General features: G+C 40.2%; 1 protein-coding gene and 1 long non-coding RNA gene across 2 annotated transcripts in view; one reads left to right on the top strand and one right to left on the bottom strand.

Moving 5' to 3' along the window:
• Positions 1 to 2,397: 2,397 nt before the first annotated feature.
• Positions 2,398 to 14,747, bottom strand: LOC144688811 (uncharacterized). Its single transcript, XR_013578486.1, has 4 exons — positions 14,661 to 14,747; positions 6,049 to 6,264; positions 3,368 to 3,533; positions 2,398 to 2,452 (listed from the first exon to the last, which is right to left on the bottom strand). It is a non-coding gene; the product is annotated as an uncharacterized LOC144688811 (long non-coding RNA).
• LOC144688810 (actin-like) overlaps positions 14,423 to 22,277 on the top strand; it is a 20,707-nt gene continuing 12,852 nt past the window's right edge. The window contains exons 1-3 of the mRNA XM_078555773.1: positions 14,423 to 14,803; positions 19,949 to 20,160; positions 21,711 to 21,958. Coding sequence (XP_078411899.1) covers positions 14,562 to 14,803; positions 19,949 to 20,160; positions 21,711 to 21,958 — 702 coding nt within the window. The 5' untranslated portion in view covers positions 14,423 to 14,561. The remainder of the gene's footprint in view (positions 14,804 to 19,948; positions 20,161 to 21,710; positions 21,959 to 22,277) is intronic.

The raw sequence follows: 22,277 nt of genomic DNA, 5'->3' as shown, positions 1-22,277 counted from the left end.
ATTGGTATCATCCTCTCTCTGCCATTCCTCCAGTTTGGTATGATCAGCAAATTTTTTAAGTTTACTTTGTATTAAATTATCCAAGTCACATAAAACAAGCAGTGGCCCTAGCACTGACTCTTGGGGAACATTCTGGTTAACTGTCCTCCAGTCTGAATAACAACCATTTATAATGACTTTCTGTTTTCTGTCCTTAAGTCATTTTTTTATCCAAGCTGACGCTGACCCTCCTATGTCATGAGCCTCAATTTTGTTAGCCAGTTTTTTATGTGGTGCTTTATTAAATACTTTCTTAAAATCCATATATACAACATCCATTGCTTTCCCTTCATCAACCTTCTCTGTTACTTCATCAAAAATTTAAATTAGATTAGTCAAACACAATCTGCCTTTTACAAACCATGCTGGTTCTCCTTAACTCAAACCTGTCAAAATGACTGTTGATTTTATCTCTGACTATTGTTTCTAAAACCTTACCCACCACTGATGGGAAACTATGTTAGATTTTGAGTTGGTGCCTTGGACATTTCATGCCCATTTTAACTGCAGGTTGAAAACCTTAACACATTCTTTAACAACCAAATTATCCATCCATGAAATATAAAGTGAAGAAAGCCATTTAGTCCATCCAAGTTCCTCTGTGCAACATATCTCTGCCTTTATCCAATCCTGGAATCCAACCATTTTCTTTATTGCTTTTGGTTTCCATTTTCTGGTCCAGAAATCCAGTTGCACGTTGATCATTCACATTTGTGTGAAGCTTGCTGATATTCCTACAATAGGCTTTTTCTCATTTGAATTTATACTTACCTCCCCCATCCCCCATCCCCCCTTTTCTCGGTAACCCCTTGTTGCATTGTTTTATCTGCTCGTTAAAGACAGTCTAAAGCAAATTATTGTGATATGTGAGAGGATGCTACACCAATCCTTGTAGAAATAGATTGGTATTGACAAAATATTGATTATGTATGCGAAAACTCTGAACACTTCCGTGGGCAGGATTTTCCCCCCGTTGGGGGTGAAGTTGAAGTGTGGGCGCGCGGAGGCATGCCTCCGATCCGTGCCCCCAATTGGGGGTGTGCCGCCATTTTATGTAGGCAGGCCAATTAAGGCCCAACCAGTGTGACGTCTGCACGGAAGCGCTGAGTGCTCCCTGGGCGGGCGGGGGGGGTAGGGGGGGGCGGAATCCCGAAACCTGAGAGTGCGCTCTTCTCCCTGAGGCTAAGTGCTGCCTCAGGGAGATTGGCTCTCCTGTCAAAATGATTAAAAATAAGAAAAAAAAAATTCCCTGACACTGTCCCATGAGTTGTGACATGTCCATAATTTTTTAAAAAAACTTTAATTAAATTTTTAGAAACCTACATGAAACCTCATCCCGCCCTTGGATGAGGCTTCATGCTTTTTCTAATTCCCACCAGGGCTCCTGGCCTGCCCACCAACCTTAAGGTTGGACGGGCAGGTCCATTAATTACTTTAATGACTCTGTCAATGGCCTCAATTGGCCATTGACAGGTCGGCTGATGCACAGCTGATTTTGCTGCACCCTCGCCTACCTGAAAATTTAAATGGGGCGCGGCGACGTCGGGAGTTCTGCCCGATATCATTGCACGTCATTTTACGCGTCGGTGAGCGGTGGGCAGGGCCTGCTCACCAACGGGAAAATCCTGCCCCATATTTCACCATCCTGCTGATGGCACACATAATATCGAAAAATTTAAAGTTCACAACCATTTGAACATTGAAGAGACTGTCAAAGCCTCCCATAATATAATCCCAGCATGCAGCTGTAATAAAGTTTATGATGTAAACTAATCCCACTAGATTCCTTTATTTTATCAAAAGAGTCCATAATGCAGGGTCCATAGCACACTGGTTGTAAGGAGTAAGATAGATGAGCAGATCAGTGGAGAAGTAGTGATTGGGTGGCACCAATGTTGGGTTTTAAAAGCTTGAAGATTGTAGGAAGAAAACTGAGATGTAAGATGTTCTGCAGATTGGACTGGAGTAATAATTGGTACAAAAATTCTTGAATTGACTAAATGATAGCCAGTGTTACATTCACCAGTCAACATGTGTGTCACGTAGACCAGTGGTTTATTTTCATCAGATTATGGCTCCACCTTCTTTAAAAATGTTTTTAAGAGAAGACTGGTTCAGTTTTACATCCTTTCCCTTTCCTGAGCCAGTGCCATAAATATGCTGGATTTTGGTTCCCTGGGGAGTTGCAGAATTCTGTTATCCTACTTAACTGGCAATTCGTCATGTGAGATTAGACAGTTAATGTCAGTACATCACCATATATGTTGCTCCACACTTGTCACACTTGCCTATCAACTGTAACTCCAGTTAAAATGAATGCAAAACCAAAGGTTAGCTTGAAAATTATTTTATTATTTTGTTTTGAGAAACCTAGGTGAAGAATCAGGGATGACAGTCGAGGACACCACCAGAGCTGTAAGGTAAATCAAAGTGGATTTAATTAGGTAAAAGCCACTGAGATTACAGGAATGACATGATGCATAAATAGAATGTGTTGGGAATACTCATGTCAGAGCCGACATAACTTATTCACATATTGTAGTCTGTATCATTTCCTAAACTGCCAGCCCTCAAAATGTATCCTCCTTCAGTGGCTGCATTGTTTGTGATGTATAATCAGTTGCTTTCGGCTATTTGCTTGTGTCAGTTTAGTTCAATTGGTATGGCTGAGCTTGCCTGAAGGTTGTGGATTCAAGTCCTATATTAATTTAAGCACATAATCAACGATGTTGCTTTAGTGCAATACTGAAGATGTGCTGCATTGTTGAAGGTGCCATCTTTTGGTTGCGATGTTAAATAGAGGCCCAATCTGTCTGAGATGCAAAATATCTTAAGGCACTATTTGAAGGAGAGTGAGGCGTTTTCCTGGTGTCCCGGTCAACATTCATCTCTCAACCAATACCACAACAAAACTTTCATTCAGTGTTGTTGTTTTGGGGATTTTGCTTTAGGCTGTTGCGTGTGCCTACGTAACAACAGTGACTGCACTTCAAACGTACTTCATTTGGGAAGTCGTGAGGAGATTAAGATGCTATTAAATTGCAATTTCTTGCAGGCTTCATGCTTTGTGAATATTTCATACTTTGAAACAAACTAGGAGAGAAGGCAAACTAAAGCACTCACAATTCAACAAAAGAATTGAAAATTAACCGCAAGAGAATAAAATCAAAATATAACATAAAATTAGAAATGCATGAGATAGGGGACCCAAAACATCTAAACATATACCTTGTATCTCTATACATATGTCTATACATATAAAGGGTCTAACAAGTGTAAACAATAAGGATGTAATCATGAAATGGAAATAAATTGAAACACAACTGACCTTGATGTTCTTGCAGAACGTATCGCCTTGTTGCTGAGCTTGACGGGAACTGGGCTACTGCTTGTCCCGGGAGAGAGAGATTCGATCTCTGTGGAAATCCCTCGTTCTGAAATCCTGTCGAACGCTGCATTTTGAGTCCAATTTTTGTAGTCTGTGAGAAAGCGACCTAATGTGTTAAAGACGTACAGTAAATAAAATGTTTACTGATGGGTTTCCAGGGAGATTACGTTCCAAAAATATAACGAAATGTTCGGAAAATGAACAATTGGAGATTCCAAGGAAGAATTGACACATTCCAAAGAATAATCGAAAGCTCCCTTATTCAACAACTTACCAAACTTCCTCGCTGTGTTACTCGTGAAGGATAAATATGAAGTAATCGTGAAGAATGTTAAATATACAATATTTCCTAAATTTGCTATCGTTTGTACTGTGATATTGAGATGCATCGTTAATAACGCCATTCCTCCAGTGATCCATGATCTTGATTCAAGTAACTTAATTTTCATCATCCAATTTTTCATTTAGTTGCCTACGTTACTACTTGCAAGTGATTGTGAACACTTATTCCCAGTTTTTCTCACATTTTCTGTAATTCGGCTTTAGTCTCACTGGCGGATGGTCTTTAGATTTTCGGTGGTCACTTCGTGTGCTAATGAGCGCAGTGCAAAGGGCAAAATATTACAAAGGTTGTGTTTGAGATTAAGGATCTGTAGTTCCAGATGGGTTGTAAACAGTTGCTATCTCCTGTAAGATTTTGTAACCTGGAGGGGTAGATGATGTAGAAATTCCCTGGGAAAGCAAGTTCACCCTTGTGCAGAAGCTAAACTTCTTTCACCTTTCTCGTGTTAGACTCTGAATTAATTTGAGAAGTCCATCCGGAGGTTCTTTAGTACTTCAAATTGGGGAAAGGGATGACAGACCCAAGTAGGATCTTCAAAGAAGACAAACTCTTTCCAAACCAATAATGTTGATGTAATTATGGGACACTTCTATACCTGGTCTCTTGCTGGGGTGTGTGAATAGCAGGTTAGACTAGATGTGCTTTAGCCGGCATAAGCTTCACAGTTTCCTCACCTGTTGTTCTAAGTTATCCTTGTTTTATAATAGAATACATTAGATTGGAGGACCTTAGGGTGTAAATGCTGGAATATAAGACTTCTGACATCATCCTATTTGTCATTTACATGGCTACATCTTAACTAGGATCAGGACAGCTGACACCCTCTTTGCTTCCAAAGGAAGTCAGGGCAGAATTTAAAAGTCGTGTAAAACCAAGATATCCTCTCCCAAATTCCATCCTTTCTACCCCTGCTACCTCCATTAAGTTCTGCTGTGTTTACTTCCCACACATCCACAGTATGTCAGGTCCATGGTGTCCAACCTCACTTAGCACTAAGAAAATAACAAGCAGTAGAAGCCCTTCCTAGAAAAGCACACAACAATTTCACCCTTGTAAAGCCCTCAATAAAATCCTGCCTAGGGAAGGTCATATAGTGTAAGCACATCATTATATATTTCCTGTTGCATAAGGAAAATGATCTGGCCTCATCCAACAGCATTTTCAATAAACGCATGACAGCCTAGTTCACCTGGATTGACACTAATCAATTGCCACTTATGATGCCACAGAAAATACCATGTCTTGGATTGCATTTTCCAAAATTTAGATCTGTAATCGGATGCAGATTTAAAAGCAAACTGAAAGCCAGTTTATAAAAGCAAAATACTGCAGATGCTGGAAATTTGAAATTAAAAACAAGAAATTCTGGAAATACTCAAAAGGTTCTGATGAAAGGTCAGAGACCTGAAACGTTAACTCTGTTTTTCCCTCCACAGATGCTGCCTGACCCGTTGAGTATTTCCTGTATTTTGTGTGTTTATTTCTGAAAGTAATTTTATGGCGTACAGAGTTGATTAAATATATACAAAGTGATGGGCTTGAAATTGTCCACAAATAGCAAGCTCAAGCTCATCATAAGATGCCAAGATAATGAATGCTGAAAACCCATTAGCTTGCAAAGAGCTCCCAGCAACCCATAGGATAATGTGGAAACAAGCAGTTATTTAATGTAGATTGCAATCACAAAACCAGAATATATAAGTACGGAGTTAGCAGCTGCTGGGAGATTAGAATTATCTTCCACGTGGCTATGTGTGTAAGAATGGGTTGGAAGTTATAAAACTAGGCACAGATAATGAGACTGTGGTTCATGGATTACCAGATTCACAGGAATGTTACCTGTGCCTTTAATTCTAAATATGAATGGTAGGGTTGGATTGAGGTTCTTGGTTGTCACTGTAGGAGTGGGTGGTGATGGGGAGAGATGTTAGCTGCTTTTTTACTGTCTGGGGCTCCTGTGAGCACCATTGGTTCCCGTTGCAAAACCTGGTGCTAAGAAGGCACTGTAAATATTGGGTTACTTTCCTGATTACCAGCTTTAGCACATCCCAGCAGATTAACATCTGGGTTGGATGTGGTTGATCAAAAAAATAAATCTTTGTGGATTTTTATTTTAGACAAATATTCAGATGGTGGATAGGATGAGGTAGGTCACTAGTGATCAAGGCAGGTTTCACCTTAGCATTTTTCTGTTAATAAATTCAATTTGATTAAAATTCTAGCTCTCTTCAGGTCAAATTAATTTTACTTCTCAAATAAATTTAGGAATTAGGCCTACCTGTATAATCTCCTGGCAGCTGTGGCTCAGATGGTAACACACTCATCTCTGAATGACAAGGTTCCGTGTCCAAGTCCCACTGCAAGGCTTGAGCACCAAAATCAAGGCTGACACTCCAGTGTAGTATCTGCACTATCAGAGGTGTTGTCTTTCAGATGAGACATTAAACCAAGGCCTCATCTGCCTGCTCAGGTGGATGTAAAAGATCCCATGGCACTATTTTGAAGAAGAGCAGAGAAGTTATTCCAGTGTCCTGAGCAATATTTATTCCTCTATTAACATCTCAAGAAGTAGATTATCTGGCCATTTTCGCATTGCTGTTTTTGGGAGTTTGTTCTGCACAAATTAGCTGCCATGTTTCCTACATTAGAATAGTGACTACACTTCAAAAAGTACTTAATTGGCTGTAAAACACTTTGAGACATCCAGTAGTCATGAAAACCACTATATAAATTCAAGTCTCTCTCTCATCTATAATAGCAAAAACTGAAATACAATAGAAATAAACATAGGAATCAATATAATATTTTGGGCACCTTGGAGAGACTGTTACTGTGCTGGTCAGCCCATCACAGTACTGGTCAGCCTCTCACAGGAGTGGCCAACCCTTCGTAGTACTGTTAGCTAACATGACAATAGCTGAGGCCTATCACAAGAATGTCCTGTGCCATGTGGAAACTTAAGCACAATTCACATGTTCTGACAAGCCACATGTAAATAGGGAGGTGGTGGCGTAGCGGTTTTGTCACTGGACTAGTAATCCAGATACCCAGAGTAATGCTCTGGGGACTGGGGTTTGAATTCCACCACAGTCAATGGTGAAATTTGAGTTCAATAACTAAGGCCCTAATAATGCCTTTTGGGAAAAGAAATCTGCCATCCTTACCTGGTATGGCCTACATGTCACTCCGGGCCCACAACAATGTGGTTGACTCTTAAATCCCCTCTGAAATGGCCTAGCAAGCCACTCAGTTCTCAAGGGAAATTAGGGATGGGCAACAAATGCATGAATGACTAATAAAAGAAAATGCTGCCAACTACTCAATCTCAGAATTTCTCCGCTCACCACAGCACATACGAGAGGCTTAGAGTTTTGTGGATAGCACAATTCAGGAGGTGGTCACCCTGCAACTTCAGAGGGGGAGGATGTGGGTGACAACCAGGTAGACTAGGAAAAGCAGGTAGTGCAGGAATCCCTTGGGAATATGGCACTCACAAACTTGGTATTCATACTAGTGAGGGTAATGATACTTTGGGGATTTGCAGTCAGAAGCAATTCCATGTCTCTGTGGGAGACTCGGTTGTACAGGGGAACAGAAAAGGAGCTAATATATTACTGGGTATTTACTATAGGGCCCCTAAATGATGAGAAGGAGATTCTGGAGCAAATGTGTTGGTAAATTTCAGAGAAATGTGAAAATAATAGTGCAGTAATAATAAGGGATTTCAACTGTCATAATTTTGACTGGTGAAAAAAGTTGGGTAAAGGGCAAGGATGGTGAAGAGCTTTCTTAATCAACATGTTTCTAGTTCAGCAAGAAATGAGGCTGTTCTGGTTCTGGAGAATGAAGTAGGGCAAATGGAGTGTGTTTACCGTAAGAGAACATCTGGATAATAGTGATCATAATATAATTAGATTTAAGGAAAATATGACAAGGGTCAAAGAAAAATCAATGGCGAAAATACCCAACTGGAAAAGAGCAATTTTCAGTGATTTGAGAATGGATAAAACATAGTTGGACTGGAAGAAAATATTGGCTAGGAAAACAGTAAATGAGAAAGAAAGGTGGAGACGGTTCAGATATAAACCAAACATATTCCCTTGAGGAAAGATGGGACAGCCAAAGCTAGAGCTCCTTGGATGACAAAGGAAATAGAGTTTAAAATAAAATTGAAAAGGAAGGTTTATGACAAATGTCCAGGCCTGAGATACAATTGAACATCAGACAGAATGAAGACAGTGCAGAGGGAGATTGAGAAAGGATGTTGTTACAATCCATGTAGAGACCAATAACTTCTTTAAAAAAAATTGAGTTCCCAATAACTGACTTTAAAGGAATTGCAAAATTTCAAATTTTAAGATGACTAAACACTATTTAGTAGGTAACTGACTCTCTTCATTACCCCTTTTACCTTAAATTAAAGAGATGGTTTAAAACATGTCAATCTTATAAACTTTGCATTTGTAACACCCCAGCCCTAAAACAACAACACCAATATATAACAATTAAACACCTTAACAATTAACCTACTACATACAGCACAATAATGTTGTTTCCCCTTTTTTACATTTCACCATTAAATATTTGGTTTTGCCAACATCACAATGTTTAACCTGTAGCAACCAAATGCATGTAGCAATTGTTACAGCTATGTGAGGAGGGGTAAAAATGACTCCCCTATTATACCACTCCAAGTCTGACTGTAACAGCACTTTTTAATGAATTTAGTGAGGATGTGCTTCGCCAATACTGCACGAATCCCACTATGTATGCTTTCAAATTATAAAAAAATAGCCAAACTTGTTTTCTAAGCTTAAAAACCGAAAAATACAAGTTTATTGACACTACTTCCCAAATTAAAAAAAAACTAGGTGAATCATAACCACCAGTCATACATCACACACATTCCCTGGGCGCACGCGCGCGCGCACACACACACACGCACACACACATTAGTACAGATGATAGAATTAGCTGTTTTACAGTTTGTGAAGAAGATAAACAATCAAAAGAATATACGGTGAACTGTCCTTTGGCTGGTCTCAATGCAGTGATTCCATGTTGCGGCTGTTTTGTTCAGTTGTCTTCCTGGGTGTAGTTGTGTGGAGCATATTTCCATGTTTTATTCCCAAAAGATCTCGGTTTGTGGTAGAATTAACTTTTCAGGACGGTTACTTTGCAAATCCAGGTGCAATACTTTCAAGAGAGAGAGAAACAGCTTCCTTGAGGCTTTTCAATACAGCATTCTGATCTCTCCTGTGATCTTTCTGGCTTGGTAAAACAGTTCTTAAAAGCCCCGCTGGCTGTATATTCTAGAGGAATTACTATATCTGCTGTAGTCATTGTTTTGTAGAACCAATAGTTGTATTTTGATGCCTCATCCTTGAAACATTTGAAGAGTTTCAGGAGTGTGTGAAAGTCAGCAGTAGATAGAGTCTTTCACATTCCTCAGGGAGTTTTGGATGTCTGTTCCCTTTTCATCCCATTTGGGTGGAATGCAAGTTGTATATTCTGGCTGGCTAGCAGTCCTCCATTGTCTTAATAAAGTTACAGTTTATTGTTTTTTTTAATCCACTCAGAAAAAGGAGAATTCAACATTGGATCTTTTTTGTTTTTAAAAGGTAGCCTTTAACAGTGAGAGAGCGAGAGAAGCAGCGTGACCATTAATAATTAGAGAGTGAGAGAAGAGTGAGAGACCATTAAAAAGCACAGAGAGAAAGGTGAGAGACCATTAAAGAGCGCGAAGAGCAGCTGATTGGTGAGTAGGATTGGTGAATATTTCTTGTCTTTAAAGTAAAAGTAAGGTCTTTAGTTTGTGTTTCGGTGTCTAGTCTTTTTTCACTTAGCTTGTTAAGTATAAGTAAAATAGCTTGTTAAGTATAAGATCAATACTGGTGTGTAAAAAAAATCACAATAAAGTGTAAAGAGCGGGGGATTCTTCATGTGTAAAGAGCAGGGATACTAGAATAATAAATTAAGTAATTAAATAAAATATGATAGCGATGGCAGGACAGGTGATGTGTTGCTGCTGCAGCATGTGGGACCTACTGGACACCAAGGTGATCCAGAGTGAACACACCTGTAATAAGTGTTTGCAGCTCGAGGAACCTCAGATCCGAGTTAAGCTGCTGAAGTTCAAGCTTCAGACATTGCACCACAGCAGGGAGCGGGAAAGTTACCTGGACACTTTACCCCAGGAGGCAGTCACACCCCTCAGATTAGGTAATTCAAATTTGGTCTGTGATCAGGGACAGTAGGATGTGACTGCAAATGAAGCAGGTATGGGGACCCAGGGGGTAGCGTTCGAGAAGCCTTGGCCCCTGCAACTGTCCAACAGTTACTAGATTCTTGGAAGCTGTTTGGACGAGAGCGGGAACTGCAGGGAGGATGATCATGGCACTGTGGTACAAGGAATCATTCAAGTTGGGGGAGGAAATTTGACTAGTGGTAGGGAACAGTATAATTAGAGGGATATATACTGTTCTCTGCAGTCATGAGCACAAGTCCCAAAGGCTGTGTTGCCTGCCCAGTGCCAGGGTTAAGGACATCTCCTCAGGGCTGGAGAGGAATTTGGAGGGTTTATTTTATTCGTTCATGGGCTGTGGGTGTCAATGGTTAGACTAGCATTTAACTGCCCATCCCTAATTGCCTTTGTTGCCAGAGGGCGTTTAAGAGTCAACTACATTGCTGTGGGTCTGGAGTCACAGTGAAGCAGATGGATTTTTATGACAATCAACAATGGTTTCATGGTCATCATCAGACTTTTAATTCAAATTTCACCATCTGCCATTGTGGGATTCAAACCTGGGTCCCCAGAGCATTACCCTGGGTGCCTGGAACCACCAGTCCAGTAACAATACCACTATGCCACTATGGGAGGAATCTAGTTTTCATTGTCCATGTTGCTACCAATGACATTGATAGGACTAGAAAGAAGGTTCTGCTGAAAGAATTTGAACAGTTAGGAGCTAAATTAAAAAGCAGAACCTCCAAGGTAATAATCTCGAGGTTACTACCTGAGCCACAGGCAAACTGGCATAGGGTGGTGGGATGCTTTGTTAGTACGAGATGGAATAAGTACGATAGCAAGAAATGATCCTGGATCGGAAGATGTTAAATCCATATTGGTGGAGGTAAGAAACAACAAGGGGAAAAAGACACTGGTGGAAGTAGTCTATAGGCCCCCTAACAGTAGCTATATTGTAGGACAGAGAATAAATCAGGAGATAATGAGGGCATGTAAAAAAAAGGCAGTACATTAATCATGGGTGACTTTAATCTTCATGTAGAAAATCAAATAGGCAGAGGTAGCCACAAGCAAGAATTCGGGACAGTTTTCTAGAACAATATGTTGTGGATCCAACCAGGAATCAGGCTAATTTGGATCTGGTAATGTGTAATGAGGCAGGTTTAATAAATGATCTCAGAGTAAGAGACCCCCTAGAAAACAGTGACCAGAACATGGTAGAATTTAGCATTCAGTTTGAGAGAGAGAAACTTGGGTCGGAAGCAACTGTACTAAACTTAAATAAGGATAATTACAAAGGAATGAGGGCAGAGTTGGCTAGAGTGGACTGGGAAAGGAATTTAGTGGAAAAGATGGTTGATGAACAATGTCAGACATTTAAGAAAATTGTTTATGACTCATAACAAAAATATATCCCCGTGAGAAAGAAAAATTCTAGGAAGGGGATAAACCAACCGTGGTTAACCAAGGAAGTTAAGGATAGTATCAAATTGAAAGAAAAAACATGCAATGTGGCAAAGATTAATGGTAAGCCAGAGGATTGGGAAAGCTTTAAAAACCAACAAAAGATGACCAAAAAAATAATGAAAAGGGAGAAAATAAATTTTGAGGGTAAACTAGCAAGTAATATGAAAACGGACAGTAAGAACTTCCTTAAATATATGAAAAGGAAGAGAGAGGCCAAAGTGAACATAGGCCCCTTAGAGAATGGGGCTGGGGAAATAATAATGGGGAACCAGGAAATGGAACAGGAGTTGAATAAATACTTTGCATCAGTCTTCATGGTCAAAGACATTGATAGCATTCCAAAAATACTAAATAATCAAGGGGCAAAAGGAAGGGAGGAAATAAATACAATAACTATCACCAGAGAACAAGCACCAAGGAAATTAATGGGGCCAAAGGAGGATAAGCCCCTGCACCTGATGGGTTTCATCCTAGGATATCAAAGGAAGTAGCTACAGAGATAGTGGATGCACTGGTCGTAATCTTCCAAGAATCCTTAGATTCTGGAGAAGTCCCAGAAGATTGGAAAGCTGCCAATATAACGCCCTTATTCAAAAAGGGAGGGAGACAAAAAAACAGGTAACTATAAGCCAGTTAGCTTAACATCTGTCATTGGGAAAATGTTATAAAGGATGTAGAAGCAGAGCATTTAGAAATGCATAATATAATCAAGCAGAGTCAGCATGGCTTCATGAAGGGGACATCATACCTGATGAATTTATTAGAATTCTTTGAGGAGGTAACAAGCAGGATAGATAAAGGGGAACCAGTAGGTGTAATATATTTGGATTTCCGAAAGGCGTTCGATAAGGTACTGCACATAAGGTTACTTAATAAATAAGAGCCCACGGGTGTTTGGGGTAGTATACTATCATGGATAGAGGATTGGCTAACTAATAGAAGACAGAGAGTTGGGATAAGGGGGGGGCATTTTCAGGATGACAACATGTAACTAATGGAGTCCCACAGGGATTAGTGCTGGGACCACAATTATTTACTATATTAATGACTTAGATGAGGGAAGTGAATATACTATCCTCAAGTTTGCAGATGACACAAAAATAGGTGGGAAGGCAAAGTGGTGAGGATGATACAGAGTCTACAGAGGGATATAGACAGGTTAAATGAGTGGGAAAAAAACTTGACAGATATAATAAAATGAGGGAAAATATGAGGCTATGCATTTTGGCAGGAAGAATAGAGGAGCTGAATATTATTTAAATAGAGAAAGACTGCAGAAAGCTACAGCACAGAGGGATTTGGGAGTCCTCGTGCATGAATCCCAAAAAGCTAACATACAAGTTGAGCAGGTAATAGGGAAGGCAAATGGAATGTTGGTCTTTACTTCAAAGGGAATGGAGTATAAAAATAGGAAATTCTTGATAAAACTATGCAAGGCACTAGTTAGACCACACCTAGAATACTGTGAATAGATTTGGTCCCCTTATCTAAGGAAAGATATACTGGAATTGGAGGCAGTCCAGAGAAGGTTCACTAGGTTGATCCTGGATATGGAGGGATTTTCTTATGAGGAGAGATTGAGTAGGTTGGGCCTGTACTCATTTGAGTTTAGAAGAATGAGAGGCGACCTTATTGAAACATGTAGGATTTTTAGGGGGCTTGACAGGGTAGATGCTGAAATGTTGTTTCCCCTTGTGGGAGAGTCTAGGACCAGAGGGCATAGTCTCAGAGTAAGGGGTTGCCTATTTAAGACAGAGATGAGGAGGAATTTCTTCTCTCAGAGGGTAGTTAATCTTTGGAATTCTTTACCACAGAGGGCTGGAGAGGCTAGGACGTTAAGTATATTCAAGGCTGAGATAGACCGATTTTTAATCAGTAAGTGAATCAAGGGTTATGGGGAAAAGGCAGGAAAGTGGAGTTGAAGATTATCAGGTCAGTCATGATCTCTTTGAATGGCGGAGCAGACTCGATGGGCTGAATGGCCTACTTCTGCTCCTACATCTTATGTTCTTAAAAAAAAAAAATCAGTGTAACTCATTTAGGAGTCCAAATCCAGTTTATGTGACATTTTAAAACTCCAGCTCTCTTCTGAAAGATAATTCACTTTACAACTGGTGGCGTCGCTTTCTGTCACAATATTGAGAACGGCAAAATGATGGTATGCAAAAAGATTAGCAGGTGACATTAAAAGGAAATGCAAAAATCTTTTATAAGCATATAAAAAGTGAAACAAATGATGAGGCCAATTAGAGACAAAAATGAAATAGTCTCGTGGAGATAGAGCGCATGACAGAGTACTTTGCATCCATTTTCACCAAAAAAAGTTAAATTAGGAGTAGAGATATTGGATCGGATAAAATTAGGTATAAAGGAGGTGCTAAGAAGGTTGGCATCACTCGTAAGTTCACAAATGACCAATCCAGATGGGATGCAACCTAAGTTGTTGAGAGATGCTAAACTGGAGATGACAGAAGCTCTGACCACAATATTTTAATGCTCCTTCCATATTGGAATGGTCTGAGAAGACTGGGGGATTTTAAATGTTTCACGCCCGTTCAAAAAAGGGAAAAGAATAAGCCAGATAACTACAGGCCAATCAGTCTGATTACTTGCAGAAGCAAGGCTTATTAAGGGACAGCTAGCATGGATAATCACAGCCCCATCAGTTGAATATTTGGAGTTTTAAATCCAAATTGTTGATATAAAATTAAATGTACCATCATAATTACATAAAATAATTATTTCGCTACACTATTTCCCTACGTGAATGTGGTTCTTGTGCAAAATGGCACTGATACAAACTATTATTAATGAGCACTGTCCCTTTAAATGGTTCTTGGCTTGAACATAATGCTCCACAATAGTCAATGTCAATGCCGTGTAGCTTAGCAACGCCGAAGCCTCTGCCTTACAAACTGAAACTTTTTCTCAACCCCCCCCATTCCCTTGTTGGAGGTGTGCATCTGGGCAATTGGCAGCATATTAATACTTCAACTCAGGGCCTTGGGACTGAGAAACGAAAACTTTTGATCGCACGGACGCGTGAATCCCGGGAAGGGTGGAGAGGGGCGGTCGCCATGGGCTGTGCCTCCAGTGTAAAAACAACAAAATCAGCTTCGTCGGTGGGAGATTCCCAACCACAATTATTCATCCAGGAAACGCTCACTGTTACCGACCGCTTGGATCCTGCCGACCACAACCGGCCCCCGAAAGGCGACCTCAGCTTGGCCGTAAACTGCGAGAAAGCAGACCAGGAAACTGGGGAACTGTTGTGTCAATCATGGGCACAGGGAGCCGCTGATCCCAGTCCTAATGGCAAGTAGCTGCAGTAAAGTCAAAAAATATCAATTATTTAAGAACTAAAGTTGTTCTGTAAAGAAGAGTTCCATTGTTCCTGAAATAAATTATAATCAGCCCAAGAAAAGACATCCTAGCCATCCAGTAAACCACAATGTACAACCTGAGAATAGCAAACAAGCTATGAATAGATGGACTCCAGGGGTCCTGCATAATCTATATATGGCTTTTTTAACTGTTGAGGATTGAGTATGTCATGAAATCCCTTTTGAAAAAATGACTATAACCTCCTCTTCAGGAGCGGGATCCCACTTGGTTTTCTCCCTATCTGGCCGAAAGTCAATGAGACCAACTGTGCCATCTTGCTAAAAGCAAAATACTGTGGATGCTGGAAATCTGAAATCCACAGATGCTGTCAAACCAGCTGAGTTTTTCCAGCAATTTTTGTTTTTGTGCCATCTTGCTGTTTGATACTGGTTACCAATGTAGGTTGGGGATGGAACTCAGGATCTTCCTATTCCGTAAGACTCAGTCCCAGTCCAGATGGGCATTCACCCACAAAATCCAGGGGGACCTTTTCCTAATGAACTGTAGCACTGAGCCATGTATGTTTGGAGACATGTGATGGATACAGTCATTCTAAAAACACCTAACTTTTCGATGCAGTATTGAGGAAATATTACATTGTTCAAAGTACTATCTTTTAGGTGAAACAGCAAAGCAAGGCTCTGCATATGCATACAAAAGGCACTATTCAAAGAGCTAATGTCTTAGCCAATATTCTTTCTTCAATCCACATCACCCAAAATAGGCTCTTGGATCATTCGTTCATTTGCTGTTTGTGGCACTTGTGTGCAAACTTGCTGCTACATTTGCCTACTTAACATCAATGACTGCACTTCAAATGTAGTGAACTGGTTGGAAAGCACTCTGAAATGTTTGAGGACATGATAAGACACCATTTAAATGCATGTACTGAATTTGGGAAAGAAATATGGAGATAACTGGAGTTTTCAGTTTTATGAAGGGGATTGTTAATGTCCAATTTATTTTAAACTGGCCACTAACCCCAAGAATATCAAAGGGTCTTAAGATAAAAATTGGGAAATTAGGTGAAAGATTATCTCCAAGGGATAATAGAGTTGTCAACCAAGTTACTAGTCAGAAACATTTTTAGAGAGGGATCTGAGGGATATGATGCAAAAGTATAAGAAAAAGTGTATTTATATCACATCTCACAGACATTTTTCAAAGTGTTTCAAAACACAAGATTTACTTTGAAGTGTAGAAGCTCCTTTATGAAGGCAAAGGGGTAAGATCAAAAGGAATAGGTCAAGCTTGTTAGGCCAGTTGTCAATTCCTGAAAATACTGCTCTTAATGAAACACAACTTAGAAACAGTGCAATTGTGGAGCTATGTTGTTAGATAATGAAGCATAAATATGGTTTACAGTAATATTCAGCTGAACTATATTGAAAAGTACCCAGACCGTGTGCAATCCATTGCTCCTGAGCAGCAGTGTATTACTGCATCACAGCTATTTCTTCCTATGAATGCTTCTGTTTCTGCAGTATGAACGAGGGATAAGATTTAAAACTTTTGACAATGTCGCACCTTCAGTATCCAATCACTGATTATGCAGTCTGTAATTCTGCCTGTCTGAATTACTTTGATTTGCTTTTTTTATATTCATATTGTTAGTGTTCATTAACAACCAACAGATGTTCAATTTCAAAGTTCTCTGCATCCATAATACGAGCATACGAACAAGGAGCAGGAGTAGGCCATTCAGCTCCTTGAGCCTGCACCACCATTTAATAAGATCATGGCTGATCTGATAGTAACCTGAAATCTGCATCCCACGTATCTCTGATAACCTATCACCCCTTTGCTTACCAAGAATCTATCCACCTCTGCCTTAAAAATATTCAAAGACTCTGCTTCCACCGCCTTTTCAAGAAGAGAGTTCCAAAAACTCACGACCCTCTGAGTGAAAAAGTTTTGCCTCATCTCTGTTTTAAAAGGGTGACCCCTTATTTTTAAACAGTGACAGCTGGTTCTAGATTTGTCCACAAGAGGAAACATCCTCTCCACATCCACCCTGTCAAGACCCCTCAGGATCTTATATGTTTCAATCAAGTTGCCTCTTACTCTTCTGAACTCCAGTGGATACAAGCCTAGTCTGTCCAACCTTTCCTCATAAGACAACCAACCCATTCCAGGTATTAGTCTAGTAAACCTTCTCTGAACTCACAAGTCACAAATCAAAGGTTAAATCTGCAGCAAAGTGGAAAAATCAAGTGACAGCTGAAGTCCAGAATATAGATAGGATATAGGAACTAGGTAGATGGGAATGAGCTACAACTGTCAAAGCTAAATATGGATAATAAGGGGACCCATTGTATTCAAATGTCTTGAATGATGTATAAGATTATCCATTATAGTTGCTATCCATACAAGACCAGAGAATTCTACTACACAGAAAAGTTTAGAAGGCAAGATAGACATCAGTTTAAAATAAAGCCCTTTTTCCACTTCATTTTTATGATGTTGATCTATTACTTATTAATGTTTCAATGAATATTCATCACCTGCAGTGACAAATACATTGTAACTGAAGCACATGATCAAACCTGCATCCCTTCTCCATTTCAGTTTTGGTCCTGACAAAAGGTATTTATCTACTAAATCTAGCTCTCTTGTCCTGCTGCAGAATTACAGACCCAATTTTTCCATTAGGAAAAGAAAGCTGGATTTAGTAGTGTAAGTATAGGTTTGACTCGCAGGCATCTGAGCAAAATGAGAATTGGTACAAAACCGCTAGCATATGCTTATTTGTAGCTGTGTTATATTTAAATGTAAAAGTACAGGAAAAGGTAGAATTTTATATTAAAATGTCATGATTTTATTTTTCCATATTTGCCTCCTCTTTCTGGTGCAGGGGTCAACCTCAACAATTGCCAAGTAGCCATCTTTCATGTATGAACCTGCACAATATGTGTTCACAAGATATTTAATTGTAAGAAGTTGAGTCTGATCCTGTCCACACATACACACTTCAGAAGGGGTCACCAGATGGTGATTCAGAGAGAAAGCCCTGGCAGCACTGGTAAATAACTGGACAGCTTGTCAAAACAAAAAATGCATGGTAGCAAATTTAAAAAATAATTTAGAACATTTTGTCAGGTGCACATTGCTTGTTTCACTACCCCAGAGGTGAAATTTCGAGCTGTGCTTCCTACCACCTCCCCTCCCCCCACAACACAAGACCAATAAAATGGCAATGGGCAACTAGAACAACTACAAATGACCCCTAGAAAGAAAGCACTAACTAATGAAAGAAAGTAAAGAGGCAGCCTGTTCAAGTTAAAACATGTAAATGGTTACCTGGAAAGCAACAAAGTGAAATAGTCAATATCATTCCGAACTGTATACCAAAGCGCGTACCTCAGGACCTACACAAGGATGGGATGGAAAAATCTGGAACTGTGGCTGACAGGTATGATTTTGTGAGTATGACCATGTCAGGCTGTTGCTTGACTAGCCTGTGAGAATACTCTCCCAATTTTGACATAGCTTCCAATATGTTAGTGAAAAGTTAGGAGTCAAGAGTTAAGGGGGAAAGACAGGGGGAAGGTAGAGTTGAGACCACAACCAGATCAGCCATGATCTTATCGAATGGTGGAGCAGGCTCAATGGGCTGAATGGACTACTCCTCCTAAATCCAATATTCCTGTGTTCTATCTTCCTATCTTGTGGTACTCACCAGTCACAGAAACACAACTCACTGTCTTTTTGTCTTCATAGCGGGTAGAACCAAAATAACTGCAACTGTCCATTCGAGAATTTGGGAGAGGCACAATTGACTGTCAATGTTTAATATCAATCTAAATATGTAATTTAGATACTGAAGTAGTCCATATCCAAATGCAGCAAAACCTGGACAATATCCAGGCTTGGGCTGACAAGTGGCAAGTAACAATCACACCACACAAGTGCCAGGCAATGACCATCTCCAGCAAGAGAATCTAACCATTGCCCTTGCCATTCAATGGCACTACCATCACTGAATCCTACACTATCAACATCCTGGGAGTTACCATTGACCAGAAACTGAATTGGACTAGCCACAAGAGCAGGTCAGAGGCTAGGAATCCTATGGCAAGTAACTCACCTCCTGACTCCCCAAAGCCTGTCCATCATCTACAAGGCACAAGTCAGGAGTGTGGTGGAATACTGTCCACTTGCCTGGACGAATGCAGCTCCAACAACACTCAAGAAGCTTGGCACCATCCAGAACAAAGCAGCTGTTTGATTGGCACCCCACCCACAAGCATTCACTCCCTCCAGCAGTGACGCACAGTGGCAGCAGTGTGTATCATCTACAAGATGCACTGCAGAAACTCACCAAGGCTCTTTAAACAGCACCTTCCAAACCCACGACTGCTACTATCTAGAAGGACAAGGGCAGCAGACACGTGGGAACGCCACCATCTGGAAGTTCCCCTCCAAGTCACTCATCATCCTGGCTTGGAAATATATCACTGTTTCTTCACTGTCACTGAGTTAAAATCCTGGAACCCCCCCTTCCTAACAGCACTGTGGGTGTACCTACACCACATGGGCTGCAGCGGTTCAAGGAGGCAGCTCACCACCACCACCTTCTCAAGGGCAATTAGGGATGGGCAATAAATGCTGGCCTAACCAGCAATGCCCACATCGCATGAATGAATAATAAAAAAAATTTAGAGCTATTCCTTTAACAATCAGTAAGTAAGGATGAGGGATGACCCAAAGTGCGGTTGTGACCATGAGTCCCAGAAAATGGAGCACATTACATCAATCTGCAGTCAAGAGGCCGTTGAAAGGATAGCCCAACTAGACATCTCGTTATAATCTATCCCTATCATAAGAATATAATAGTAATCGATGTGTGATAATGCATCAGTTTAAGCAACCAAGTTGAGGTAATCAGCGCCAGCCAGGAAACACTGAAAATGAGAGTTCAGTTTGCAAAGGTTGAGTTTCTGATTCATTTTGGATTACAAAGAATCTGAATCAAGGTTTTGCTATTGGCCTCCCTCAGTTTCCTTTTGTTAATGGTCATGTCAAATTCTTTAGTTTTAGATTTGAACAGTTCCATTACTGTCGAGAGAAACAACAAGAGTAATGAAAGGAATCTGGGAGAGCAGCAGTGTGTTTTGAAAGACATTATTAATTCATATCCTGAGGATCAGGGCCAGACTGTCAGCAAGGTCAGTGTGAGTGTTCAAGATGGTATAAATGACCCAACACAGCCAGAAACTACCAAGACCTCAGATGTTGGTTTCCATAACCTGATGCTACATTGCGAGGGAGGCCTGCTGATGAGACATGATGGTAAGAAACATGTTCATTATTTTACCAGCTCATAGACATATCAGGTACTGTTTCCTAAATCCAATTTCCTCCCATCCTCTGCCGAAGGTGCTGACTCCTGCTGGATATTGTTTCAGTTATCTGGTGTTCCCCAGCACTTCATTAACTTGGTTAATGTTCCTACATGAGCACAATGGAGTGCTGCCAGAATATTCATGGGAGCAACAGTCTAATGCTGTTTTCAGTTGATGTCCACATATACCTGTGTTACAACTGTGAGGTTCATAAGATAATTATATTTTGGGACTGTAGCTTTTAAATTTAGGGTAACTGAAGGGAATCATGTGACCTGTTCTGCAGTCTGCCTGACGGTCAGCCTCAGTGGTTTGATTGTTAGGAGTCAGAGGAAGGCTTAGATTGTTTTGCTGAGAAGGTGCAAGATATTTATGCTTAGAGACAATGGCAGCAGTCTCTGAGTATGCTATGCGTGGACCCTGAGTCTCCCATAGCCCAAAAAAGGGTTATAGGTGTTGGGTTGTAAACAGTTGTGCTGTAAAATATCCCTTTACTTTTAAGATGAAAGAGTGTTGAGATCATAGATAGCTAATTAGCAACTCTACCTAGATACAAGGCTAGTGTGTTTCATGTTGCCATGGGGAAGAGAGCAGAGGAAACCATTTTTGAGATCAAGTTACAGGCTTCCTTACAAATTCATGAATATCATGGACAGACAGCAGTTTTTTGGTATGGTCTACAGCCATCTGAGAGGTAGAAAGCAAAAGATAAAGGCAGCCAGTCCTGCACCTGAAGCAGAGAGAATACTGGCCCTATTGCTCACCACACAGAATGCCAGTGGAAGCTCGCGTTCAGATTAAGTTGGCTGACTTTGTGAGGTTTTAAAGGAGACTGGAAGACTCGTCTAGCTTGTTTGAGGGAAAGAATCTACAGTGTAACTGTCACAGTGAAAGTCATTCCTGGGATTACCTGGATGGGAAAGTGAAAAGGAAGCAAGCCATCAGGAACTGAGAATAATTTTAAACTGATTCCTGGAGGATGAAGTGTCCACTTAAGGGACTTAAAGTATAACTGCAGCAGGAAATTTTCGGTTATGCTCGAAGTTGAATGGTGAATTTCTTTTTGATAGTTTAAAGTATAAGTTGCCTGCAAAAAGAAGATAATATTGACTACTTTTTTTAGTCATTTGTTCAGGATAAGTTTTAAAATGTGAAATCTTGATGTCTTCGGAAGTTCGAATTTCTCTGTAAAAATTATCAGTCTCTAAAGAGATCATAACACTTGCCAATATGGTAACCTGAAACTTGCTGATTATTTTTCCCCTCAATAGCTAAAGGCAATCACTTTTACATATTGCTTGTTTATACTTGTAAGTATCTTTCCGTTATCTAGGCATAATGGAATCAGTGTACCTGTAGTAGAATCTTAAGCTTTAGATGAGTTTTGGTTGGGTTGGGTTGGGTGTGCTGTTATCCAGACTCTTCTGTTTTTTCAATGAACAGTCATAACTATTTCTTGCTTTAATTATTCTTTCATCAATCTAAATTCTTTGCCAGATAGTTCATTTTCTAGGGTGACCGACTCTTCTTTCAGCTTACCCAGTGACCTGTACCCACCAGTTATAATTGATAATGGCAGTGGACTGATAAAGGCTGGACTCTCAGGAAATCATTCTCCGACGTACGTTTTTCCGAGCGTGGTTGGAAGACCAAAGAACTCAACGTTGAACGTTTTTGAATTATCAGAAAGATGCACTTATGTTGGAGAGGAAGCCCAAAGAAAACGCAGCATTCTTCATTTGATTGTAAGTAAAATGCTTGTGTACCAAAATTAGGATAATGCTATTTTTAACCATTCAGCATTAATCTGCCCACTTCCATGCTGTGCAGTGCACTGTATCCAGCGCACTCCATCCACCTTAATTTGGCACATTCGTAATTTCACTCAACCAGGATACTTTGACTGGAAACAAGTGTGATATATGGGCAGTGTGGGTGCAGACCTATTGCTGGGGTTTGCATGAATTATTGGGAAAGGGTAGAAATTGGTGTGTCTCATCCACAGTGTCTAGAAAATGTTTGCTACTGGATGAAAATGGTGAAAAAGGTTTGATTTGCCAATAT

This window comes from Cetorhinus maximus, chromosome 13 (genome assembly GCF_964194155.1).
Source record: "Cetorhinus maximus chromosome 13, sCetMax3.hap1.1, whole genome shotgun sequence".
NCBI lineage: Eukaryota > Metazoa > Chordata > Chondrichthyes > Lamniformes > Cetorhinidae > Cetorhinus > Cetorhinus maximus.
This window is presented reverse-complemented; position numbering and strand designations above follow the sequence as displayed.